At 45.5% G+C, this 27,967-nt stretch overlaps 1 protein-coding gene across 8 annotated transcripts in view; it reads left to right on the top strand.

Moving 5' to 3' along the window:
- The window catches only part of ZNF423 (zinc finger protein 423), a 209,438-nt gene extending 181,908 nt beyond the window's left edge, over positions 1–27,530 (top strand). For all 8 annotated transcript variants that reach the window (XM_027467192.3, XM_072043759.1, XM_072043760.1 and 5 more), the window contains 3 exons: positions 4,794–4,925; positions 6,447–6,562; positions 26,906–27,530. In XM_027467192.3, the coding sequence (XP_027322993.2) occupies positions 4,794–4,925; positions 6,447–6,562; positions 26,906–26,935 (278 nt within the window). In that variant the 3' untranslated portion in view covers positions 26,936–27,530. The remainder of the gene's footprint in view (positions 1–4,793; positions 4,926–6,446; positions 6,563–26,905) is intronic.
- Positions 27,531–27,967: the final 437 nt, after the last annotated feature.

The raw sequence follows: 27,967 nt of genomic DNA on the forward strand, positions 1-27,967 counted from the left end.
GTGCCGCACCGCGGCTGTGCCGCCGGCCAGGGAAGGGCTCGGCTCCGTCCTGCGGGATTAATTACAAAAACGCACCGGAGCGATGCGGTCCTAACAGCGGGACAGGGCCTCAGACAACAGCGGCAACGAAGGGATGCCGTCTGCACGGCATCGCCCTGTTCCCACCCAAAGCGCTGCGAACGCGCCGTCCCCCTGCGGCGCTCCCAGCTTGGGCTCAGCCCTGGGCTTTGCCTTCACCCTGGGGTGGGTTGCAGTGAAGCCAGCAGTGCGGCGCTGCCAGCCGGCTCTCCCGCAGGCTTTGTTCCAGAGGGGTGTCCATCACTGTCGTCCTCAGCCCCAGCCCCTCGCTCCTCCGCAGCCAGAAGGAAGAAAAGCTGGGGAAGCTCCTGATTTTCCCCTGCTATAAATTTTAACCTTTGCTTCCTTATTTACCGGGGAATGAATTGCATAAACAGAACAGTTTCATGCAGTCTTCGTTTTATTTCCCTACGTTCGTTCCAATTTGTATTTATTTCTATTATAATTAGAGCACCCCTTACATGGCCCGTTTATTTCTACCAGATTTATGATGTAATGGACAAGAGAAGGTGCTCTGTGAACATGATGTTAATGCTTTGTTACCCTGAATTACAGATTTTCAAAGTTCATTAAAAGTGTGGTTAACTCATGGATGTGTACATCTCAGTACAGCAAAGACGTTCCCTTTTACTGCCTTAATTTGCTGCAGCGAGGTAGCAATATGCTGCTTTGGGGAGCAGTGCTACGGGATGCACACGTTGTGGGGAGCGAGCATCAAATTGCCCTACACACTATCTCAAATTGGGACTATTGTGATTATAAGGGAAAATTTTGCTTTATTAAATCAAGTTGAAGTTTTAACTAACGATGAAGACAATTCCATTTTTATTGCTCCAGTTCAAGTTTGTCTTTGGGTTGATAACATGTCGGTACATGACAGTGTTAATGCATCGTTTTATATTGCCATTAATATAGTTATAATTAGAAATGCAGCTGATACAGTACACGGGTTTAATACAGCATTATTAATTATACTGCATCCTCGCCAGGAGGCTGCCAGCATCAGTTCTCTTAGAGGCTCAGAGGCTGATTGTAATATGTATTAAATGCACATCGCTGCAGCACAAACAGCTTTATGGAGAAGCACATTCCCACTAAAACGGGCAGGATGAGAGCGTAAGTGCTACCAAGCACCCTATCAACACATTTAAAACTATGCTGCAAATGCATTTGAACTTGCAAACAATGAGCGGCGTGCTTCACCGCTGCAGTTCAGCCAGGGCTGCGCAGCCCCCTAATCCTCGCTAACAGGCAGTAAATTATGTACCTCAACATTTATACAAATGCCTGCCTTTGACATCAGTGGGCACCACCCAGGTTTCACCTTCAGGATTCAGATAATCAGCTCTCGTTCCTACTGGCTTCCCTCAAGACCAGTATGGAAATAAGTATGTGTCTGCCAGGGATCAAATGCTTTTGGAGACAAAAGTAGGTACTGAAAACATTACAGGATACTATCATCTCCCCATGATACTTTTACACAAAGCGCTCTGTTCCTCTTTTGGCCTGACATAGTTTCAGCCTGACAGAATCCAGCAGGCCTGCTTGTTTTAAACAGGAGCACATCCTATTATTTTTTTGAGAAATGAAGTGTAAAATTAATGCTTATTATTTTCAGCTCGGGAAAAAAAAAAGGCAAGAAACCCAAGATTCTTGTTTGCTGTGCATTGCTCGTTTAGTGTTAAAATCAATTGATCCCCGCACAGATACACTTATGGAGAAATGGGAGAAGATCTAGCACAGCGAGCTGTGAAAATCTGCATTTTACTTTACAAATGAGAGGGGCTGCATAATTCACTTGAGTTATGTAGGTCTCTCATAGATGCCTGTCATATTAAAAAAAAAAAAAAAGGAATAAAAATGAGGGAAATGATTATATGTTTTGTGTTCCTGCCGCCCGGCGCCACGTGGTCGACTGGAGCGTTGGCTGGTGTGCTGCATTGTCAAAGAGCCGCCCCGCGCGCGCCTATAGCATCGGATATAATTCAGGAAAGTTATTCTCCAAAGGTGACTGAGTACCCCTACACATGCACCGTGTTGCTGTGTAAAATAATATGCTGTAAAATGCCACGGAGAAGAGAGTGATTATAGCAGCAATTCTATCTATATCTTTGGGCATTTTCATATTTTGAATACACATGCATGAAAAGAGAAGCGTTTGTCATGCTAACCATGGTACTTTTTTCCCCCTTTTTTCTTCCTGGATGGTTTTATAGACACAAGAAATACATAATGGACTCCTGTGGGAGTGGAATAAAAACCCCCACCGGTGAGGAGAAGGCCTTATAATTCAGAAGTGGATTTGCAAATCAAAAGGTCTTGCCTCGAGTGGGATAAATTTCCAGATCTGCAGGAACCCATTATGTTTTATTATTTTTCATTCGAGTTTTAGTTTGTTTGTTATGGGTTTAACTATTTAAAATACTGCAGGGATCAGCCAAGAAAATACACAATCTCTGTTACCTAATTAAACATACCAAGACTGTAAAAATATACTTCAATGGAAATGCTGAATATTGTTCTACTTTTTTAATTTTACTGAAATTGTAGGTATTTAGGCTGCAAAAGGAGCAGTCTCCTAATCAGCAGTATGTGTCTGTCCGTATTTATGAACACACGTGCTCACACAGGACCACGGGCTGTACATGAATCACTGTTTTCCAAATACCCAGTATGTGGAGAGTAGAAAATTAATGTCAAACATGATTTCTCTGATTTACTCGCAGAAGGAATTTGTTCCATTCCCCCAGTATCTGCTTTGTCCTCTCCAAGTTTATTGCAGTGCGCGGCTGCCGTAGCAGCTGTGTGCTGGGCATGCTCGGGATGCTCAGCGCGAGGCGCGGATCCCTCCCCCTGCTTTCCGTCCCTCCGGAGCAGATGGGAAGGGCTGCACGAGGCCAAAACTTTTCAGGCGAGGGCCTGATCCAGGAAGGCAGCCTTACACCACAGCTGGGGAGAGGGCCAGGTTGGAAACCCGTGCTTCAGAGAGGACAATATGCCCGTCCGTGCGGGGTGCCCACACAGAGGGTTGCAAACCTCGCTGTGTCCTACAGCTATCCCAGTGCCCAGCCACGGCTGCCCAGTTTGCTGGGGGAGCTGCTGCTGTGGCACTGTCAGCACTTTCCTCTTTCTGCTCCTGACTCTTCCCTCTCTTTCCCTTTTCCCTCCCTCCCCCCCTCCCAGCCCACCCGGTTGCCTCTCCCCACCCCACTCACCGCCTCCCCTGCACCACTCAGGTTTCCCAGCCATGGGGCAGTGTGGGCAGCTCACCACCTGCTCTGTGCAATTTTTTAAAATTATTATTATTATTATTATTAATAATAATTCTGTTTTTCCTGCTGCCCCATGCAGAGCACCTGTATGGAGCACCCATCCAGCCACGCGTGCCCTGGGCATTGCCCCTCGCTGCAGACGTGGCAGCCACCGAGCTGCTGCTCCAGAGCTCTCTGTTTGCCTGTCCTGGTCCTGGAGCGCTAGTGCTCACCTGCCCACCTTGCAAAAGGGCTCTGAGACCCTGGGAGTACCAAAAACCTTATAAGAAAATAATTTCCCTCTGTCTGACCGCTTTAAAACTAATTTAAAATGTTTGTAAGTAAAGACTGTGCTTTTGGAGGCTCACGTTGTTTGCAAGATCCCACATTGTCTGCAAGAGAGCAACTCACTGTGTAATGCAGTCAGTTCTTAGGCATCTTAGAACTAAAAATTGAAGTTAGTGAGGTTTGAAAGTGTAAAAACAAAGCTGCATGTAAATCAAAAGACGGTTTAGTTTTCAAGATATGTGTTCATGACAATTTCATGTGTGCTGCCATAATGAAGGGAAGATGTTTTGAGGAAGTATTTGCAAAAAACATCTGCAAAATCTTTAAAATGTAGATGTTTACTGTTATATATTAAATATGTATTATAAACCTGTTTTCTAAATTTCTACTCCTCCCTCATTTCAAGCAAACCAAAAGGTTTCTTTCATGTTTATTGTGGAAATTGACTTAATATGGCTTCAATACCTCAAAAAAAGGCCAAAAATATGGAAGTGGGTAAACAGAGAAACATGCCATCTTACAAAATAATAATTGTTGTTATTTATGTTCAGCTAGAAAGTAAATGCTTAAGAATGAATAAAGCTTAAGATACGTGATATGGAAATTATGCTTTAAAATGACGTTTAAATCCCTGTAATGGTCTATCTGCACCTTGGAAGAAGTTGAGAGGGGGAAAATCAAGGCTGACACTGGTCTGGGCTCCTGCTCTTCTCCCATAGTTTCCTCCTCCTCTGTGTATGTGCAGAGGTGAGGCAGCCTGCTTTCAGTGGTGGTGGTTGAACTCAGGCTTTAAATGCTGTGGGAGAGCTCAGTAATTCATACCCAGCGCAGCGATGTCCTTCCTCTGTGGCAGGACGTGAGGAGGAGCGGCACGGTGCCGTCAGGAGCCCGGCCAGGTGTGCAGGCTGCTGGCGGCTTGATCCCAGCCCCGCTTCCATCCCGGCTGAAAATGAGTGTCCCTAAATGACCAAGTGACTTGGGGCCCCAGATGTGACTTGGTGCTGCTCACCTGAGCGCTTCACACGAGTGGCTCAGCTGGCTCTCGCAGCGGGGCCACGGCGATGGCTGCGGGTCCTCGACGTTGCGCGCACCGGCACCGGCGTTTCTCGCTGGCTGCTGCATCCCAGACGCTAATGTGCTGTGTCACTAACAAGTTGTATCATTTGAACCTTGCAGAGGAAGGCATCAATCATGAGTGCAAGCTGTGTAACCAGATGTTTGACTCTCCGGCAAAGCTCCTGTGTCACCTGATTGAGCACAGCTTTGAGGGGATGGGAGGCACATTCAAATGCCCTGTTTGTTTCACAGGTAAGACAGGGAGACCGAGACAAGCCTCAGTGTGCATGGCTTGATCCAGAAATGACACTCAGGGGATTTGTAAAATACAGTATGCCTTTTCTCAGGAAGAGAAATACTGTGCTTGGAAATGTTCAAAATAGCCCCTGTCTAAACCAGCAGCACTGGGTGTTTGACACCGTGCAGCGCTGCCCAAACGCAGCAGGCTCTGCGTTGCTGCTTGCGATGAGAAGCCTTACAACCTGCACCTTGTGCTCGGAAGGGGAGATGGGTCTCCAAGCACGCAACTTGCAAGGCATGGACCTGTGCTTGCCAGCCCTCCTGCACCTGAGTGAGGGCTCTGTCTGAGGCCAGTGGTGAGCCTCACATGAGTAATGGCTCATAAGATCAAACCACACAACAGTTAGTTCTGACAACTCCTCTCTCAAAGATTTCTTTAGGGCCAGCTTGCTCATCTTGGAGCATTTCCAGCTCCTTTCCTAACAGTGCCTATCTGAGTGCCTGCTCTGTGTCCTTCCCCATGGTTCATTTTCAGCTGTCTCACCAGTGCAAGTCATGTTGGGTGAGCTTGCTTAATGGATCTGCAGGATGCATTTTAAGGGTGCCTTTTACAAACTTTTCAATAAGTTTCCAAATAGTTACCATCTAACTGCTTAGAGATGATTCTCACACACGTCTGGCTGTGGAGGAGGTGTCAGCAAGGGGCCGCAGGTCAGCTCCTGCATTTCCTTAGGATTTGGCCCACAGTTTGAGAGCCTGCTTTTTGCGGGCTTGGAGTTAATTTTTCCTTTCCTGAAACATGCCTTAATGTAACTCTTTGACTGCATGTCTTTAATTCTGCTGAAGAAGCTTTTCTCATATACCACTGAACAGTCATGTAAGATAAGACAAAAATTAAACAAGATGTTTTTAACCAGCTAAAGCTGGAGTTCAGTGTCCTGCACTTCACTTGAAGTCAGGATAGTGGTCAATTCAAAATCATAACGTATATGTTGTTATATGTGTAATATTTGTAATTTTTTTTTAATTTTTAATACTGAAAGGACAGCCCATTTAGAAGGTCTAAAATTTGTGACAGTCTGCCCTTTCAGGTTCACGTGCCTGGTGTCTGCCAGAAATGCTGTTCTGGGCACGCATCTTCCAGACCAGCCACCAAGGCCTCTCCTGGCCCAGTTGTCCTGCATTAAAAATGCATCCAACGCACCTGCCGTGGGCCCAGGGCTCCCTGCAGGAGCGGTGACGTCCTCTCCTCAGTCTGATGATTGAGTTCTTCCAGTCATCCGTGGACAGTGTTAGCTTTATGTGAAATATCAAAAATCCATACAGGATTTAGAGTCTGTTAGAAGTAAGCTGACTGCCAGCCTGGAGACTCTAAATTGACTACTTGTAAGGAAATTCTGCTGAACCAAGTGTATTGGCACTTCTCTGGCTGATATCCTTGGATTTTCTAGAGTCTTTGAAATCAAAAAGTGTAGTTCAGGATGGGAAGTGTTATATGAAGCAATCCTAACTAATTGTTCTATGTTATTTCAGTTTTTGTACAGGCAAATAAACTGCAGCAGCACATCTTTGCAGTCCATGGACAGGAAGATAAAATCTATGACTGTTCCCAGTGCCCACAGAAGTTCTTCTTTCAAACAGAGCTTCAGGTATGTTTGCAACAGGAGTAAAAGCAAAGCTAAAGCCTTTGATTTGTCTGTGTGCAACCATCACCCTTGTGCAGTGTTTAGAAAAAGTGCAGAGCCCCAGTATGGTCTCTGCTCCTGCTCTTAAACAGTCTCTCAGCTGCCTTCTGCCGCCCTGGGTGCTATCAGGAGAGAAGGGTCTCAGAGCATGGTTGGAATAAATAAATAAGACAAGACAGATATCATGATTCTTTGAGTATTTCTCTTGACAGTAGAGTTGCTACTTCCTGACATGTCTACGTCAAACACCTTGTAAATAATTTCTTTTTCTCTATTAATAATTGAGGGACTGATTAACATACAAAGACTAAGCAAATGGTAGGCTGCCCCCTCCCCTTCCTTGCTGCTAAGTCACATGTAAAGGAATTTTCCCCACCTAGGTACAAGAGCAAAGCATTGGTGCAGCTGAACACAATGCTTCGTTAGAGGCTCCACCAAGGCAATAGCACTTTAATAAGCAGCAGCTTGTGTAAACCAGGCATCATGTCTTGCTTTCCTAGGGGGCTACAGTCCCTTCAGCTTAGCCCCTGCAAAGCTGGTGCTTGTCCTGCATTCCTGGCTGCAGCGAGCGTTTTGCAGGGACCAGACCCTGATTGGGATGTGCTGCTGGAGCTGCTCTTGGGGTCCTGGCCCCAGGGATCACTTCGGAGCCCCGCTCGTGAGGCTGGGTTTTAAATCACACTGATACTTTGATGCTAAACCCTTAGATGCTACAGCCTCTGTGGGGCATTAACTTTGTGCTGCTCCAGCAGCAGAGCCAGGTCCTGTGGGCGTGCTGCCTCCCAGGGAAATGGGCTGCTGAGCTGCAGCTTTCACAGGGCTCGCAGGGAGGTTGCTGCCCTGGCCTTCCTTGTCAGGAGTGTTTACCTGCGCAGCACTGCCACAAAAACACTGCTGCTGTCTGCTGGCAAATGCAGGATTTTTATAGGGTGGTACCGTATGCCTCATTTAAATCTATTAGCTTTATAAACCATGATTTACTTAAACTTTGGAGGGTTTTTATTTATCTTGCTGAATTCCCAAGCTGCTGCCTCTTGTGTCGTGCTGTCACGCTGTGGAAGGATGGTTGATCTTTTCACTTTGTTGATTTTATTTTTTTGTCTCCCAGGGGAATCTCTTCTTTCCCTTGTTCTAGCAACCTGATTTGCATAAGTGTACAAAAGTTTTAACTATACCTTGTTAATATTTTAATAAAGTCAGCAGATTTTGGTTTGTGTGTTGTCACTACGAATGTTTTATGAAGGCAGCAGTGGCTTGCAAAGCCAGCTCTGAGTTTTCCTCCCATTTTTCCTTTAAAGTGGTGTTTGGTCAAGATGCCAGCACAATTAAAATAGGTGTACTGGCTTCCTAGGCCACTGCATTAACCTTTACAATCCGATGGTCAAATAAAGAGAACCTTGTTAAATTATAGTCTTAACAGTGGCCTTTTTTTTTTTTTTTTTTTTGCAATTAACAGTTTTAATTACATAGTGTTTCAATTCTGAAGTGCTGTGCATTGCAAAATTGCTGCAAATAGCAGCCTTAATCAGATAAATTGTAATTATAATTTTCCAGTTTTCATGCAGGATTGGCGTGTGTTTAAAATTTCTCTGCTTATAATAATTACACAAGTCGCTTTGAATGGTGTTGGCTGAATGAAAATTCAATACTTAGCTGCAGAGTTTCAGTCCTTATTTCAGGGCTGACTCGAAAAGGTGTTTACTTGATGCCAGGGATTTTATTAAATCAGATACCTGAGCCAATGAGGACACAATTTGTGCAAAAATCAGTTAGAAACGCTCAAGACTCTTGATCCAGTCTGAGTTGCATGATTATCTCTCCAGTTACTGATTTGCAAGCTATCTGTTCCAGATTCCTCAACTGTGCATGATATTTTTGTTAAGTAAGGAAGACCCAGTATTATTTTAGTGAGCCAGTTGTTCAGTTGCTAGTTAGATGTGCATAAACCTTAATAGTGCAACTGTTCTTAGGTGGGAAAATCACCGTCCATCAAATGGTTCTGCTGGATGGATTTGACTCTTCAGTTCTGATCTTGCTTTCCCAGTGGTGTAAAACAACAACTATTCCTTTTTAGTCAAAATATGAACCTATGCCTTGTTTACTTCTGCATGTTTTAAATGAAACCACTGAAAATACTTCTGGGAAGGGGAAGAAGGGCATTCAAATATTTCATGAAGAAATTAAGAGGTATGCTCATAAAAAAAAAAAAAAAAAAAAAAAGGAAAAAAAGGAAAAAGAGGGTGGAGAAAATTACATGCAAAGCAGGAAAAGGCAACTTCTAGAGATGTCTTGGGCTAGGAATTAGCCCTGTTGACTTGTAAACATCTCTTTGAACAGTTACCTTGAACATAATGCATGTTAAGAAGGCCATATGTGTGCCATGTGATGGAAAAAGGTCGCTACTCTGAACGTGCAGCTTAGTGCTTGGGGCAAATCCTGCTTCAGCAGCATAACGCTGTTAAAACTCTCAAGCCCTCTCTTCATTTGTGAACTAGCAGTTGTGTTTTAGAAAGTGTTTATGCTTTGTTTGCGCTGTCTGATGGAGCCATAAAACCACAGCTTAAGGAAGCTGGGAGGAATAGGGCTGGCTTAATAAGCTGTGGAAATTCTGGTGTGAATCTGGAGTGATGAGTCAGTGAGGTTATGCTGATACTGCCAGAGGAAAAGAAAACAGAAGTTATTTAACTGGTTATGTTACCTCGCTGGAAATGAGGAAACAAAACACGGCACGGTTAAGTATGAAGCACAGTGGAAATGGTACGTGTGATAACCCAGCGTGCCCTTAGGGCAGGGGAGGAGAGGCAAGCAGCTCCTCGTTCCTCACATCCTGTTTGCAGAGACTGACATCCATGAATATGATGAAAATACCCTGGAAAAAAAAAAGTAAATTTATACCTAATTCATAATACATCAAGGCTGTGGCATTTCATTCCTCCTGCTGAAGTGTGCTTACTGAAACAAGCGGAGAGGTGGGCTCTGGGGGGTCCCTCGCAGGTAGGGCAGAAGGATCCCTTTGAAACCGAGCTCTCTCTGTGGGACTGGGCAGGAGCTGACTGCCTGCCACCAGGCAGCTGAAGCCACCATGGCACACAGGGGGGTGAACCAGCTCTTTGACAACTGAGATTTGGGGTTTTACTATGTAAAGTGCAGTAGGGAGCTCTGCCCACTCCAGAGATGGGTCAGAAATCATGGTACGTAATGGGTGCTGAGAATTATGTTTGTGGCATTATTCACGGCTGAGCAATGCATCTGCTTGATCACTTGCATTGAGAATTATGTTGAGCAAATTGTGACTGAACAGTTATTATTATTGTTTATTTTTTTTAAAGAAACTTTAGGAGGATTTTTCATAGGTACTCTTTTGCCACTGCTTTTTCCGGGGAGCCATCACATCACCAATGAAGTATTTGCATTTAAAGGATTAATTCCTGCTGTTTGCTTGTGTACTGTTAATCATACCGTTTCCTTCTAAATGATTACAATTGATGAAAACTAAGGCAAGGGATACAATAAACAATGCGCAAATAATCCAGGTACCGAGGGAGCAGGGTACCTGCCAGGTCTTTCCTAGCACAGGTGTTCAGGTGTTTTATTGCCTGCTATGAATAAAGGGCTTTCTCTTCTGCTCAGATTTGGAGATATGTCAAGCTACTGAATTAAGGGAGCTTCACTGGAGGAATTTGCTGTCATTTCAAGTGCCCAGGTTCTTTAAATGTACGTGTATCAAAAGGAGAGTGGCTACTATGGCTCATTGGTTAACACCGTGGTCTGTCTCCTTCCTCATTTTGTTTTATGTGAAAAGCTGGCAATTTTCATATATCTATAAACAGGCATGAGCTGCTGCACAGAAATTGCACTCATTATATTAATAATGATTTACCATGAACGTCCTCCAGGGGCTTGATTTGGTCCACATCAAAGTCCTTGGGATTCTTTCCGCTGATTACAGCAGATCAAGCCCTAAGCAGGTTTTCTTTTTAAAGTCTGCTTTTAATGTCAGCTTGATGTTAGATGAGTCTGCTCTGGAGCTCTGTATCCTGCCCAGGAAAGCAGGGCACCGTAGTGATGCACCACAGGGCGCTCTGTGTCCTGACGGGGACATTGAGGTGGCTTCCCTGGCAGGACTGCTGATGGGGCCAGAAGGAGCAACAACTCCAGCCTCTCACACCGACGGTCCTTGGGCCATGCTGCGGTGTCCTCTGTAGCAAGTGGGGAGCAGGAGAGCCCCTGGGCTTGTACATGGCCCTTCTGCAGCCGGGCATGGCCACAGGGCTCAGTTTACCAACAGTGGTTGGAGCACAGAGGAGAGACCAATGAGGTCTTGGGTCTGGACCCAGCTATTCAAACTCACTTGGTGGCTAATGTCTCCAGCTCCTACTTGAAAAATGGGCTTCACCTACTTGCTGGAGGTATGAGGAAAGCTTACTTAAATAGGAGTAAAATGTTTCTTGCAAACAGCCCAATGAGCTTGCAAGACCCTGAAATATCTCAGTGCTTCTGGGCTTAAGTGTCCATGAAGTCAGTGAGAGAAATGCAAATCTGTGGTACTCTGATGAAGTTGCAGAAAATATTTTTCCCTGGGGATAGGGGAGGATGGCAGGACAAACAGAACCTAACATGCATCTGTCTCTGAAAGTCACTTACCTAACCCTGCGTGGCTGACTGTGCATGACTTAGATGTTAAGCACAGAAGCCTCTTGCTAGAAATAAACCATGAGCTCTGGGTTTCATATGAAGTATCAACAAAATTATGTGCAGAATTAATTTTCTGTAAGTAAAAATCCATTTTTTCTTTTGAACAGAATTTACATCTCTGCATTTTAAATACATACACATACACACACATCTCTATATAGTGTTTTTCCTCCTTTTAAAATCCTGAAAATGGTCTAGTCAGTTATTTGAGCAGATTTGGCTAGTGTTTCTCAAAAAATGTTGCTATGGTGCTTAGAGTATTGTTAAATTTTAATTATTAGTAGTTACAAAGCTAATAAATTACGAGAATACCACAATCTATTCCAGCCATATTGCTGGGTTTCATTCAGACGCAGTCAGATAATTATAACTAACAATAATTAAAAATTAAAAGTGCTGTAGGCACATACCCATCATGTTGAGTCTGTCTGCCTGAGCGTTCTTTATGGACTGTGAAACCAGAAGTTTTACCTCTGCTCTCGTGTCGCAGCGATGAAGAATTTTGCCTCTCAGGTCCCTGGCTCTCAGTACGTGTGTTTAAAACCAGCGGAGGAGGTCCATATGGCTGCGTATGGATTTGGGGTTAGGAGCAGGCTATCTGATGAGCAAAGCTGGAAGTGTCCTTGCAGACTACGTGGGAATGCTTCTGGGGCTGTGCAGGAGCTGGGGCTGAGGTTTTGTCCTGGGCCTGACTCCCAGCGAGGTGAACGCTGTGTGTGAAAGCAGGGGGGGCACTAACACAGCGCCCTGCACTTGGCAGCGCCTCCTTTCCCAGCACAAAGGGAGGCGGCGGCTCCTGCCCCTCTGGGTGGGGGTGCCCTGGCACAGCCAGGCTGCTTGGCCTCTCCTGCTTTGGGGGAGGGTGGTGCAGAAACCCCAAATTGCCCTGCGTTTGCCACGGTGATGAGGTGCAGCATTTATTTTTTTTTTTTTTCATTTGAAATGAAAATTCTGATCAATACATAGCTGCATTTTTGTCATCTCTGAGGTGTCTTAGCAAGGCACAGAGAGATCTCTCCAGTCTACAAAGACCCACTGGAGACGACACTTGGAAATACGAGCAGCCTGTCCCATAACAACAAAAAAACCCTCCTTCATTTCTTACCCCATTAACGCTGTTCTGTGGCCAGCCCTGGCTAACAAAGTGTGTGCAACTTGGCATTAACAAGTGCAGAAAACCCCGCGGTGCTGCGGAGTTGGGGGGGTGGAAAAAAAGGGAGCCAGGTGAAAGGCATCGTTTGAGTCATTAATGCACTTAAGCGCACCCAAGTGTCAACATGTGTGACCAAGTGTAAGGAGGCATGGCGTTCCAATGTGGCAGCGCTGGCACACAGAAGGGGCTTCCTACAGCAGGGATGGCGCTTGGATTTGCTGCTCAGGCTGCCCAGCTAAACCCGCCGGTGCCTGTCATCTATGCCCTAGGGCAAGGGTCCAACCAACTTTTGCGTAGGCACCGTGCCATCCCAACAGATGGGCGGGAGTGTAAGCCGCCAAGAGACAATGTATATGCATCAATTGTGTTTATTGAAAGCACAATTCCTGGCTGGAAATGTCCAAATGTCTGTTTATTCTGAGCTAAGATGCCTTTAGTTAGTGGATACGGAAACACAGCCTAGTTCTGAACCGATTACTCTACGTACACTACAAAACAATGCAGACGTGTGTAGGGTGCGCTGGTTCTGGAGAGCCCCTGTGAGGGTCTGTCCTGGCAGACACCGTCCCTCCCGAGGCTGAGCTGAGTGCCGAGGTGCTGCTCGCCCCAAGTACTGGAGACCACATTCTGTGGGCACTGCACGTAGCTGTGCCAGTCACTGGTGTGGGGTAACGGTGTGCGAGGACCCCACCTCTTGCACTGGCAGGTTTCCCCCCGAGCACAGCTGCCCAACCTCCCCACCACACCCAGCCGTGGAAACCACTTCCACTTGTGGGTGACACGTTAATCCTGACCGGTTCACACATCCTGGGTGAAGGTTTGGTTTTTCCACGTGGCAGAAAGAGAAAAAACACACAATATGTCAAATACAAAGGGGAAACCTTTATAACATGATTAACTGCCAAAACATGGAAATTCATGGAGAAAACAAGAGAGGAGTTAGTAGGTGCATGTTAAAGGATGCTTCTGTCCTGCATTTGTTGGCTTTACTCAGTTAAGACTTGTCTTGACAGCACAGCTTTCAAAAACACTGACTGCTCTCAATACACGATTTGGTATTAATAAAGATTCTTGAATTCTCTGTATAAATAAATAAAGCAGCAATGTTTTACCTCAGAAACACTAACGCAGTCCCGTCCTATTGGAAACGGGATGCATGGGCTATGTAAGACATCCATCCTTAGCCGAAAGGAGGAAGCACGGCAGAAGAAATGAGAAATAGATTTTCTTTCGGAAAGACCAGATTGCACTCTCTGGTCTGGCAATAACAATTACTAATGACATTTAGAGAGAAATTAAGGATGAGAAATGCAAGTTGGCATTTCAGCAGTGCCAGTCAGTAACATTGCATCAGAGCTCACAGGAGAGATGAGAAAAAGTTTAGGGATGGAAAATTAATTTTGTTATGTCAACAATTAGCAAATACCTTTTCTTCACTCCTTACCACACTATCACAAATAACCACTGTGATAGTATTTAGCAGCTTCTCAGGTGAATGAAATAGCACTTTGGAAGCCTTATTTCTGGAGTCAAACGCACAAGATGTGTTTTGCTCCATTTTGCTGAACAATGAATGATAGAAAACCATTCAAACTGACCAGGGAGGGAGAAAATGAGCTCTTGGATGTGTGGTTGCAAGAATACTCCGTGTGGTTTCTCTCTCTAGATCTGCTTTTTTTGTTTGTTTGTTTTTCTATTCTTTGTTGTTGCTTTGTGTTGTTGTGTGTGTGTGGTGGTTTTGCTTTTTGTTTTTTTGGTGGTTTTTTTTTTTTATTTTTTTATTTTTTTTTACAACTGTCAATGAATTAACCATACCAGCACTCTTTCTGAGGTTGTTTTTACCAATTTGGAAAGGCTGCAGTCGAACAATGTACCCAGATCCATGCAGGAAAATATTGGAGGAGCCACACTGAGAGCTCAGGAAACCTCAGACCTTCTATTCAGCAGTCCTTCGTGTGTTCATAAGGGGAGATTCTTATCCCCATAGGAAGGTGGCAGAAAGCCTTGTTTCCTTCTGCTCTGCCTGGAGCCAAGAGCAAAGGGGCCGCAAGCTGCGGGGCTGCGAGCGTGCCCATCAGCACAGCTGGCTGCGCGGCCGCGGCGTCCTTGGGGACGGCAGAGCCAGGTACCGTTGCTCAGCCCTCCCGCCATCAGGCTCAGCAGCACATGCCTTTCCAGGCTGGGCACGGTCCTTATAATAGAAATAATATTTCTGCAGTGTGTAGGCAAAGAAAAGAATCCCCTGCACACGCACACAAAAGTCTTGTCACAATGTGTCTTTGTATTCACTGATGGGGAGAGATCTCTAACGCAGGCACTTTGATTTTCTTGTGCTGTAGTAGCTGCTGGGGAGCGTAGTTTGGGTTCTGAGCAGGGATTAGCTCTGTTTCCTCCTGTGAGTGTCGCTATCGTCCAAAGGAACTGACTTCAGTTTTCAAAGGAGCAGGGATGCTGCATTGGAAAGGGCAGAGCACAAGCGTTATTTAAGGAAAACCGTGGAGCTCGATCAGCCTCTGTCTTAAGCAGCTCAGCCAAGGTGGTGTACAGCATGCTCTTAAAAGTTCGGTTTCTTCATTTGCTTGCTGCTAGAGCAAAATGGGGATGCTTGTCCAGACATAACAGTATATGCCTGAGTGTTTTCACAAGAAATGTCTAGATCATTAAATATAATAGGTCTCAGCTGCAGTTTTGATCACTGAAGCATGCACACAATTCATCACAGCAAATTAGGTATGTCTTTGTAACTTATCTTTCTGCAATTTGCTGGCACTTTCAGAGAGCTGAAACTTATATTGTATGTGCTGCAGAAGCCATTTCAGTTAAAATATTCTGTGTTTATTGTCGGAGAACAAGGATTCTCTAATAACAAAAACATGGAGCAGCCTATGATTCTGCTCCTGCATCTTGCAGAACCGGCAGTAGTACCAGCAGAGATCCCTAGCCACATTCATTATTTATATATTTTAGTGAATTTCTTGTCTGCAGTAAAAGAGATGTAAGCTTCAACATCAGGCTGTTTGTGCCAAATTCTATCCTGCAGCCCATTCAAGAAAGCCGAGGCAGCCGTGGCTCTCAATCGTTACACACACCATTTATCTGATTGGAGTTTTGTCCTCTCTGGCTTGCTGAAATGTTGCTTGTTCTTTAAAAGCTTAGTTTGACCTTTGGAAAGAAAAGGTATTTACTATTTTATTTATTTATTTATTGTGGAGAGAGCCAAAACCAAAGCCTACTTAAATGGAAATTGGCATTCAAAAGCAGCACAGTTACTGAAAAGCATTTACTTTATTACTAAAAGAGGACAGACGCTAGTAGACTTGAAAATTACCTTTCAGTGGATTCATCAGTTTCAGTCACTAGTTAGTCTGTGAACAGATGGATATATTTGTAACAGTTAACACAAATTTATAGCCTGGATTTTTGCATTTGCCTCAAGAACACTGCTGTCTTACCTGCTGACTCGGTTTGGATAAGTATTTTATTTATTTTGCTTTATTTTCCTCAAAGAGGAGATGGTTGTTTTTCTAATTGCAGAGGTTTCTTGCATCATAGGAAGGCAGTCAGTTTGCAGAGATGTGAATGATGTATGGCTACAGTGTAAGGAAACGTTGTAAAAGAATCCCCCAGTACGGCTGCCGCAGAAAAAATAAACATCTCAGCCCAAACCTAGATAAGCCCCAATGGACTGCGAAAATCATTTTCAATAACCAGATATTTTTAACTCTGTGTATGAAGGCAGTAATCAGTTGCCTGTATTTGCATCTAGGGTCTGCCACAGTCTAATTGTCTCCTTTTTTCCCCAGAAATTTAAGGCTACTGGTTAACAGAGCAATGCATTAAATACTCTGTCTCCAAAATAGGAAGAAATACTGCCCTAGCCTCTACCATGTGGCATCTTTAGGTTTCAGGGATTTCGTTTAAATCTGAAATTTATGTCCAGGAGAAATAAATTATTAGATTGTAAAAGCAGCTGGGGAGGGAGTAAACATAGTCTCTTTTGTCCTCTATATCATTTCCCCAGGAAGATAATAAATGTATGGCAAGCATCTCATGTTTCCTCGGCCGTACAGACGTTGTGTGTGCATTGTGTTTTAGATGTGAAGCCTAAATTTCAGACAGGAAATCCTGGATTGATGCCGTACGGCTGTTTCCTACCCCTGCGGTGCCGGTGGAGCCTCTGCCGCTACCGCCATTAGAAGGAATCTGCAAAACAGCTTCACCAAGAAACTTAAAAGGCCTCGGGTGTACCTCTGACCAGCTGAGTAAGGCATCGGGGTTTAACCCGTGGGTTTGTCTCCCGGGTCAGTGCGAGGCAGCAGGAGCAGTGCTGTCCCCATCGTTGCTGGATGGAGCTGAGGACAGGGTCGTGCCTCGCAGCCAGCTTTCCTGCTGCTGCCATAAGGAGCACAGGAGTGCCACCGGCTCGTTCCTCACCTGCTCCCCCTGCCCCGTGAGGTCGGACACGGCCACGTGCGGTGAGTGGCCGGGAAACAATGGGGCTGGGCGAGAACAAAGGAGGAACGGGCAGGCTGGGAGCTGGGAGCTTGCCTGCGTGCAGCTGGGCCTGCCTGTAGGACTGTGGCTGCCGCCACCTCCGTGCCTCCTCGGGAAGGCTGTGGGTGCTCAGCCCGGGCTCAGCTGGGAGCTCGGCTCTGTGCTCAGCAGCGTGCTCGTCCTGATGTTGCCTTCAGAGCACTACGGTCAGTCGTACCCTAACGCCTGTGTAACTAACGCTCTGTTCTAACATCATATTTTGAGGGTAGTTTTGTATCACACCTTGACCTAAGGAAGGAATATCATTTAGAAAGCCGGTTGTTCCCAGATTGAGCCTGTGCTGTGCTTTCTGCCTACGTTAAACACAAATAGCACGGCTTGTGCACAAGTGGCGTGTGCACAGGGTGAGCACACGTGTGCAGCGACCCGACTCGCACAGTAAATGCTAAGGGACTGAATGCTGATGCCTTGTCCTTTCTTCACATGTTTCATGTTGATGGAATAACTCGCAGTACACTAAGCTGCCTGTACACAATGAGGTGATGGGGCTTTGCTGGAAAAATCTAGCTGATACGGATAAGGCTGCACCTGCTGTGGGTTCAGCGTGGAGATGCCTCATGGCTTTGTGGAAGGTCAGCCTGGGTTCAGCAAGGCTTCGTCACCCTGGCTCTGCACGAGCCCAGATTTGGCAGCAGCAGTCCTGAGCTTATCCACTTGGCCGTGCTTGAGCTAATTCTCTGCAGAGCGTCTTCTGTGTCCTCCGTGCCATGTCCTGGGCAGGTGGCACAGCCACCCCGAGGTCACCCCCACAGCGCCCGGCCGCTCTGGCTCTGCAGGGCGCAGGAGCAGCCCACGCGCTGCCCACGCAGAGCCAGCAAGCTTGTGCCCGACCACTGAGCCCCCTCTGTTTCCCCTCATGATGTCTGTGAGGAGATGGCTCGCGTTGGTGATATTTTGGCCCCGCTTTTCCCTCTGGGAACCAGTCGTCCTGGGCTTTTCACACTACCTGCCTCTGGGGTGAGTTCCTGCGGGCAGCGGGCTGCTCACAGTCTGTCCTGCAGACTGCTGCTCTGCCAGTGGCGTGCGTGCTAATGGGGCGGCAGGTAAAGGGCTTCTGTAAACCACAGCCTTGCTGCTTTATAGCTGAGATTGCACTGGAGGATTTTATACCCCTTTGGAAATAAGAAATGGGCAGTAACAGCCTTTATGCCCAAGGCAGCAGGTCACTGACCGCTTGTGTTACCAGGCGGAGCAGGATGCGGGTGTCCCATGACGGGGGTATTGATCTGCCTTTAAGAAACGCGTATCCATAACGCAAGGCAAGACAATCTGTCACATCAGTATCCCATCAGAGGGAATTTTACTTCAATTACTTTTTAAAAGAAATCCCAGATGAGAGCTGTGATAGCCTGTAACCCAGGTGCCGACAGGTGCAGCCCATCAGAGTGAACCCGCTCTGTCTGCTCCGGCTCGTTTGGTCCCGGAACTTTGCCCAGCTGCAGCCCCCTTTGTCCTCAATGGAGGACATTGCCCGAGTGAGGACTGCAAGATGTGCTCCTCTTCATCTTTGCATTAACGCTTACAGTCCAGGCTGAGACTGTTTTATACCCAGTCCTTAACACCAGGAGCACCTAACTGTTCCAGGAAAAAAAGCGACAAAAAATCAAATGCCATTCAGTGACCCTTGGCATGCTGAGGAACAGCAGGGCAAGGTAAGGAGCCAGTTTTAGGTTCAACTTTGAGTCTCCTGGCTTTTGTTGGTTTATATTCCCATGGAAACAGCCCTTCAATGAAGCTTTTGTCTATGCATTTTGACTGGTGAGTGCTAAGGGTACTATGTAAAGCATTTTCCTTTAGCTTTAAGTAGTTTTTGAGAAAAGAATGTGAGAGGATGCTCTCCTGGTCCTACAACAGAGAACAAATCAGGAAATTAGTGCTTATAGTAGAGCTGTGAAGGGTCCCATAATGATGATGCCAGCCCTCAAAGAAATGAACAATTAACTGGCTTCTGCAGCCTGATTTACCCTAGACCAAGGAGGGATTAACAAGATGTGCTCCAGATATGGGATTTGTTTGGAGCCTATTTGAGAGGAATAACTAGGAAGGACTCCTGGAAAATGGTTTTGCCTTGCAAATGGTTTTGAAATGCATCGCTCCCCTGCTTGGGACCCAGAAATGGATAAAACGTGGGTGGCACTGGACGTGCAGTGGAGCTGGTGGTGTGGCACAGGAGGGGGCTGTGTGTGTGTGCAGCAGTGGTTTCGAGCAGGTCTGGCCTGGCTCGAAGGTCAGAACGGACTGGAAGCACGGTGTTGGTGTTTGTCAGGGAGCTTTGGAGGTTACTTTGGGCCCAGGCAGAGGGTTTGGGGACTGCTGCCCCCTGTGCGGGCAGCCATGGCCCAGAGAGATGGGGACTGCCCATGCCGAGGCACCCCAGGCAGTTGTGGGGCCGCGTGCGGGCATCCTGCTTGCAGCCCTGCTCGGGGCCTGCAGGAGCACTGGGGTTCACCCAGGCAGACCCCAGGAGGCTGGGGGAGGAGTGTAGGAGCTCCAAAAATACTGTTTTGTGTGCTTCTGATAGCGGTAATTAAATTTGTCCCCCTTCCTTCACGTTAAGAAGCGCGAGGTTCTTCCCTCTGCTTATTTTGATCTTGTGCGTGGCGCACTGTAGGCTAGAGCCGCACGATGCGGGCACATTTGCATTTCTGAGTAAAATTCTCAGGAGCACGCGGTCCCCCAGGACAGGTATTATTAGCTCCCTTGTTTCATTGGGTGCCTCAGTGAATCCGAGTGTGTTTACGGTGAGCTTCTCTAACAGAAGACTCTGGTTATTTCTTAATAATATATTCTCCTGTGGTTTTTATTTCCAAAGTGCCGTGGTAAGGAAATTTTCCCAAAGGCTTCAGTTTTCTTTTGTGCTTCAGCATTTTATCCCGTGTTTTCGGAAGGAGCATATAGTCTTTTCAGTAAGATATTTAATCAAATATGAGAGGCTATGCCGGGCTTAAACTAGCATTTGGAGTTCTCTTGTAATGGGATCGCCTTGTTTTGTTCTGAGTTTTTAGAGAGCACAAAGAGATGGCAGGCCTAGAAGACTGATGGTACAGAGTTATTAGTCTCACATGGAAAGGGGAAAGCACCTTAGGTGAGTTGTCAAAGTCTGATTAGGACTGAGCAACCTGAATTAGAAGAGAAATTAAATTCATAAATCATCTAAAAAATCCTTAGCTAGCGCAAGAAAGGGCTGGCACTGGGAAAAATAGCTATAAGGAAGGTATTTCTATTAAAGGTAATTTTTCACACCCAGAATAATACAAATGCCTATCAAAATTCAAGAATATGTTAAAATTAACAAAAGCGGTGTTAAGTATAGAGATAAAATCGAGGAAGTGTATTGCTCAGGCTGTCCAACGCAGCAGCAGAGCCCACAGACCCCGTGTAGGCAGAACAAAGGCAGACGGTGGGGGGGTGCCTGTGCGTGTTTGTCTGGTTTTTAAGGAACAATGCCCGGGCACTTGCATTTCAATATAGAAAAACGCAAGCAATAGAAAAAGATTTATAAAAAAAAAGCCAACAGTGTTCAGTCAGTCACGTGCGGATCAGCTTTTTTCCCCTGTAAATATTTTACGAGTTCAGAACCTATTGACTCCAGACAAAGTGCCCGCTCGGGGTGGCTGGTGCCGCGCGTGGAGCCAGGCGGGTTTTGGGGGGGCTTTGCCCGTGGCGTGGGCTGCCCAGCACGCCCTGTGGGCAGCAGCATGGGCCATGGCAGGACCATGGGCCGGCTTCCCACTGGCACGAGTGAGTGCTCCTGTGTCCTGGTGAGAGACTGAGAGGTGTGTTTGGCCCCAAGTAACCAAGTCTGTGCATCGGAGTAACTGCGGTGCAAATATTCCCATCGGAAAGAGCCAGCTTAGCTTTCACCTGGCACCAAACCTCCAGATGTGTCGTCTTAGACACTTGAAGTGATTTTTTTTATTTTTTTTTTTGTTCAATGCATTGTAAAGGACAGCTTCCTAACTGCATTTGTTGAAGTGCCATCTCAAAGTGTGCTAGCGCTGGGGCTGACTGACGTATGGCAAGTTATCAGATGCTCAGAGATGTGAAGGAGGCAGTAACACAGGCAGACTTCTCCTTTCACAAAGGATGTGCCACCTTTCGTTTGCCTCTACCTCGATTTCAAGGGATTCTTCAGATAAAGAAGGGGCATGTGAACCTGTCTTGCCTGACAATTTTTTTTTATTGAGTGCCACGATAACTTGGAGTTCACTTGTTACAAGCATTTTATGTGGTGGGTGAAGTATCAGGGGAAAGGGAAGAAGCGATGCTGTATTTCCAGGAAAAGGGGGTTCTAAACATAGAAATGTCACAGGGTAGGAGTTACCTGAAACAACTGGAAGGGGAATTAACACCTGGTTTTATGGGAAACATTGGTTACCACTATCAGTTTTAATGAAGTGTATTAACTAAATTGTGTTCTGAGTATTCATTCAGCCCCGTTTATGGCACACTCTTGAGTACATTTACTGTTTGTCAGAAGTGCAAACTAGTGAACATATGAGGCTTTAAGACAGGCCATCTGTTAGTCTTAGACCCTTGGATAATTGTCAAACAGTTCTAAAAATAAGCGCATACAAACTGCAAGGGGGTGCAAAGGTGATTTTTCTTTAGTCTAATAGCGAAGGGAAAGTAACAACCAAAAATTGAAAATAAAACTAAATAGGCTTATCCTGTAAACCAAGCTTGCTCTCCTTTTCTCCCCTTCTTTCTTTTTTTCCGCCTCTCCTCCTGAGTGTGCTTTTTTTTTTCCACTTAGGTTTTTTTTTTTTTTTTTTCCTCTTGCTCTTCTGGGTCATGGCATCCCCTGAATGCCTCTCCAGTTTAGGATTAGAGCAGCACCAATTTAAGGCTCACAGCTTTCCATAGAGAGCATAATCTCCAGTGGCTAAAGCAGGGGTCGTCTTGTGTCCTCTGCCTGAAGTAATCTCTTTATAAAGTCAAGGCGTAAAGATTTTGATCTCTGTGGATTGCTGTTAGAGGGAGATACTACCTGCACACATGTGTGCGCTTATGTACATACAGTGAGGAATAATGCCTGAGAAATTCTTGGGCCAGTTTGAATTCAAATGATACAAAGCATTTGAAAAAAAAGAATGCTGCAGATGGTATTTCATAAATATTTAGACACTGCAACTTCTGTTTGTAGCAGTTTGGAGTTTTTGTTTGGTCTTTTTTATACATATATGTTTGAATGTGAGATTTGAACCTTGGTCTCAAGCCAGCAGCTGAATGTGAGGTTTAGGTTTTGACTAGAAACCGCACGTGTTGATGTTAAATGGAGGGATTGTCCCCCCCCAGCCCTGCTCCATGAGGGACAGAGGAGGGGGCACAGCACAGTCGCTGCCAGCCAGGAGCCCCCAGTGCCTGGTGCGGCCTCTGGGGAGGGAACCTGCCCCGGGCATGGGGAGCAGCTGGGAGAGGGGCTGCTGGGGCTCTCGCCTGGATCTGGAGGACCCTGCACTCTGGGGAAATCCAGCAATTAGCAGGAATTACCTTCAGTGTTGTGTGACCACACAGCTGTGCTCATGCGGCACCGCTGCAGCCGGTGCTTCCAGTCCGGGTGGCTTTGTGGTGCCACAGCAGCTGGCAGCGGTCACCAGTTGGTGGTGGCTGTTTGTCACGTGAACCTGCTATCTCCATAATTCCTACCAAAAAGATCTGAGGAACCGTTTCTGATCATTTTAATGGGATTTGGAATGAGGGAGAGGCTTTATAACCTTTATCTGAGTCCCAACCTCTATGGAAAACAGTAGAAAGCTGAGGAATTTTGTTGAAGAGTGGTGGGCATCGCCAGCCTTGTGCTGTTTCTTACCCCTTCATAACGTAACGGTCTTGTAGGTGTGTGTGCTCACACACAGGCAGTACCCCTCCGAAATGGCTGGTACGAAACACCTAAATACGTAACAGATGCACAATGGCACTATAGACTGGATGTATTATGGCCTCAAACCATTATCACACCCCTCGCAGTTGCGTTTTATTTTTTTCACCTGCTCCTGTGTAGTACACCTGTGACTTGTTGGCAGGGAATTTTGTTGCAGCGTGGGAGACTCCCAGCGTGACTGCCTGGCTTGGTTGGAGCTTTGCTCCGTCACGTGCTGCTTTTCTGTGTTTTTTCTCTCTATCTTTATATAGCTCGTAAGGTTTCCTTTAACTGCTGTAAGGGATCATCTCTCAAGCCTGATGCTGTTCTTGACATAGTGATCTGAAAATGGAGAATGTCATGCTAGTGTTTTCGTAATAATGCATGCAGAAAGAGAGAAATATTCATTGTAGCTGTCCTGCACAAATGGCTTGATCCCCATCCAAAGGGCAGGCAGGGGGTGTCCCCAGGGAAGACGTGGAGGGTGATCAGTATGTACAAGGACAGTAATCAACCATTCCTTGAAATCTTTTTATTTCCTGCGAAACCCGTCACCCAGTTCCTTGGTCACAGATACTTCCGCAAATAGTTCATCTGGGGATTGTGCAGCGAGTAGAAAATTCCACTTAAACACTGAGACAGCCCTGGGGCTCAGGGTGGCTGCATCTTCCCAATGATGTGGCGAACAGAATTGCTATCCATTTTGCATCATTATTAAGAAAAGGGGGGGAAAAAAAATCCCAACATAGCCCTATAAATAAGCTGTGACTTACTTGATCTTGACAGGTGACTCAGTGCTGCTGTAGAGTTTTCCAGCTGCAATAATGTCTCAGAATGATGTATTCTGTGGGGTATCAGCTGTGAGCCATGCATAAACCTGGGGACCTAACAGGAGCTGGAAAGAGCCATTTTTAATGCTCAGCTTCCAAATTATGTCCTGCCTCCTGCCAGCCCCCAAGTGCGTACACGTGTGGCTGTGCTCGTGTGCAGGTAGGCACATGCAAATACATGTGAAAGCATGCCTGGAGAGCCCTCCTTATTGTGCCTGCTGTATTTTCCTTTGGAAATCACCATTAAGAGTATTATTATTTTCTTTAAACATAAACTCTAGAGCTGAAAAATTACATCAGAGCTGCTTCCTGCTAGCCTGCCCTCCTGTTGAAAAGGGGTATGAAGTTTGCTGATCAGAAATCTTGGGTGGAGGCATTCCTGTAGCATTGCATGCTTCAAAGCTCCCCGTCCCTCCTGGCCTTCGTGGCTTTTGCCCACGCAGGAACTTGGTGTCTGGTGCTCAGCAGCCTGTGGGTGGGCAGGATGTGTGCTTCGAGTGGGTATGGCTTGGGCAGGATCCGCCTCTCTGACGGGCAGAGGAGGGGTTCGGTGCACACGGGCTCTTGTGTCTGTAGGCACCACAGATACATGTGAGATCCTTTGTAAGATGTGGCTCTATTTATTAACTGCCTGGTCCTTTGATTAGTTGCCATATTGATTGCCAGGAGTGCTTGCAAAGGGAATAAATGGTGTGTTCCCAAGATATTAAGAGGAAATAAAGATCTACATATGAAGTGTGCGGGTACGGGTATACATCCACACTTGGGTCTATCACATGTTTAGCTCCTCAGCTCCTGTCTCGTTCAGCTCTGAATGGCTGCAGGATTTGTTTGTCTTCATGTAAACTGTGTTCACAAAAACAGTACATTCATTGTATTAGGAGTGTTCAGAACATATTATTAACCTACGTTTGAGGAGGGAGGGCTCACAATGAAAGCTTCATTATCAGATTTAGAGCCACATACCATTCCTTTATTGACCTGCCTGGTGTAATCAATGCAGCAGCCACACAAGTTTGAAATCATGTTCCCTGACTGTAGACTGCACGTCATGCATCTAGTGCTGATTGTGCATTATCTTTTAAATGACACTGCCTAAATAAGTATGGATTTGTCTGCCATGAACAGCCCTTCTTTCAATTGGAAGACGGCAAACCTTTCGCTCCTTTTATTGATATTCAGGATGACCTAAAAATAGAATTGTAATGAAGTGCACTAGAAATGCCCGTTGTTAAAATGCTGAGGACTGTCTGAGCACAGAGTGCTCTGTGTGTTCTGTGTTCTTTAACATTTGAATGTTTTTCTGGTTAGGTTTAGTGGACAAGCTTCTTGTCAGTGCTGCCACTTAGTCTGTAGGGTTCCATTCATTCATCCTTCCCTATAACTCTGTTACTTGATTTGAGAATAACATCCAGCACTGCAAAGGTCATTCCTCTTTCAGGCCAGAAAAATTTCCATGTATAGTGTGAAAAGTAAAAATGTAAAATGAAAAGCCATCGGGTTTTATGTTTGGTGTTGTTAACTGGTCTAACAGGAAAGCTGTTTCAACTATGGCTTCACTTGACATGATTTTAATGTAATGCTTTATCCCCTGATAAGCTTTTCAGATCTTTGGACAGTGCTTCTGTTGTTTGATTCAGAAATACTTAGCATCGCTGGCTGGAGCTGTGCTGTCAGCGCTGCTGTTAGGCTAAACAAGATGCAGTTATTTTGCTATTTCATCCGTTGATTGTCATTTAGTTTCGCAAGGGATCCTTCTGGGTGTGCTCCAGCTATCCTACTTCTGTCTTCTCTCTAACCTTTTGTCACGTTAAAGCCTGACCACTACCGTGCAGTTTCCTTGCTGCCGTCTGTACAATATCGCAGATAACTTTTGACATGATTTAGGAAGTCAGCAGCACTTCTGACACCTGGTGGTCAGCTCTTGGGAGTGCACAGTCCAGAAATCCTGGCTGCAAACGGGGTCATCACTGCCTGAGCATCGCAGGCCGCCCGCTAGCTCTTTGCACAGACGGTTTTCATCAGGGAGATGGCATCTCTGGATAAAGTGGAGGATCACTTTTTTTTTCCTGAATTGAGATGTAGCTGTGGATAACGTAGAAGAACCAGATGATTTATTAAAAGTTAAAATAGCTTTATTTTAGAGCACTGTCATTGTAAATAAATAATCAGATTCAAAATTAATTTCATGCTTAAAAACGTATTCCTCAAGCTGACGGACTTGCTCAGCTCTGTTATTAGGTGGATGGAGACCAGTGAAATTGCACAGATTTGAAATAACGCACATGGATTTTTATAACTGGGATTGCCCAACAAAAGCTCACCGTGAAGCGCCTCACTATTTGCTCCAATAGTTAGAAATTATACAAATAAAGCTGTGCTTATGTGTAGGACTGGGGTTTCGGTCAGCACACAAAATGCAGGTGATTGCTGCTGCTCTGAAAATGTGCTTCCGAGATTGGCTTCGCTATTCATTGGCTCCTGCACAAAATGGCAGGACAGGTCAGCATCCTCTGATGCAAGACACCGTGATGACATGAGGCTGTTACAAATCTACCAGAAAGGGAACAAAAAGACTAAACTGCTGAAAGAAGTGTGTAGAGCAAAGCCAGTTCTTTAAAGAGATTTAACTTCTGGGTTACATGTCCAGTCCTTTTTTCTGCTGGGGATTAATATCCCCCTTGCCTGAACTGGTGGTTCAGCTGTTATTGCCGAAGTAATTCTTGGACTGAGAAGTATGCGTCACAATCTGGTGTGTCTCTCTGCCAGTGCTTGCACCCGTTACTAGTGAGAATAAAAGAGTAAAATATGGCAAGGGTTCCCACAGCGATTCAGATTTTTTTTTTTTTAATTGTTACAGTTAAGGGAATCCCTAAAGGCAGATTTTGCCCATGAAGTGTTACCACTTTCTTTACATGTATTGAAAGAGGGAAGGAAGAAAAAATAAAAAAGAAACCCTCACGGCTGTACTTGGCTTGTAGAATTTTTTTTTTTCTAAGTTCATGCCAGCATTAACAGATCTATCAGAACAAAGCAAATGTGTCATATTGGCAGCTGTTACTTATGAGTACTTTTTCTTTATTGCATTTTGTTTTGTAATAATTGAGAAGCTTTTATGTCGAGCTCTGCATAAATGGTACTGAGTAGGAGGGTATGGGCATGCTTTCTATTATTCTGCCCCTTATGCATGTCTCCTTTTTTCGTCTTTCCAGAACCACACATTGAGCCAGCACGCACAGTGAGCCACTGGCACTACAGGACACCTCTCTGCAGAAGACTTGACGGTGGCACAGTGGGGAGGACCATTTGAACATTACATCCAATCAAAGTGTCATTTGCAACCCAGATGTAAAACTCTAATGATTTGGCCATGAGGCGCTGCTATTATAAGCAGCTGGAAATGAATATTAATGGAGAGATTAAAAGTATTCCATGCTCAGTATTTTTTATTGTCCTGCTTCAGCTAGTGTACTTTAGAGCTTCTGCTTCTGACTGAATTTATAGTGTTAGATAAATCTGCTTTGATGCTGTTGCCCTTTGTTGCTTCTTGTATTATATTGATAGTTAAAAATTAGATGTGATTTTTTTTAAACTGCTTTTTAATTGCAATTTTAGGTAACTGTGCATTGTGATGTGATTGCTTGGCTATTGTCTGAATATTTCTTTTTAATTTTTTAATTAAAGACTAATGCTTTGATTGGATTTGCCAGTTCACCGGACAGTGATTAAAACTATGTAATGAATATAATCGGTTTCAGTGCAACTGGATGGTCTGCTTTATAAATGTGACTTAATCTGATTGCAATAACTAGTACAGTCAATAAAGGGAATACATGAGCTTAGTGTCAGAGTTTCTGTCAGTCCGTGCTGTATCACCGCTGCTGGCTCACATGTGCACATCATGCCAAACGATGGCTCACCCCACAGCAGAGCTGCACCCCGTGAGGAAGGAAGAATGGGAGAAAAGCAAAAGCCCCGTTGTTGTGCCCAGCGTTGTTCTCTCCTGGATGCGCCTCCTGTGTCGGACTGAGGTGAGGTAAGAACACGCACTACAACCCTGGGCACGAGGAGGAACCAGCTTAGGGGTACTCGTAACCTTTACCCAGATCAGCAAGAATAGAGGGGACTTGGTCATAGGTGCCTTGAGCCTGTCTCTGTGCTTCTTGGTTTCAATACCAAAAAATTGGCTTTTGGGATTGTATACAAATGTGCAAATGCTGGATCGGGCCTGTAGGGCCTGCATGGGGACTGCGTATTTCAGTCACATGGACTTC

The sequence above is a fragment of the Anas platyrhynchos genome, chromosome 12, assembly GCF_047663525.1.
Source record: "Anas platyrhynchos isolate ZD024472 breed Pekin duck chromosome 12, IASCAAS_PekinDuck_T2T, whole genome shotgun sequence".
Taxonomy (NCBI): domain Eukaryota; kingdom Metazoa; phylum Chordata; class Aves; order Anseriformes; family Anatidae; genus Anas; species Anas platyrhynchos.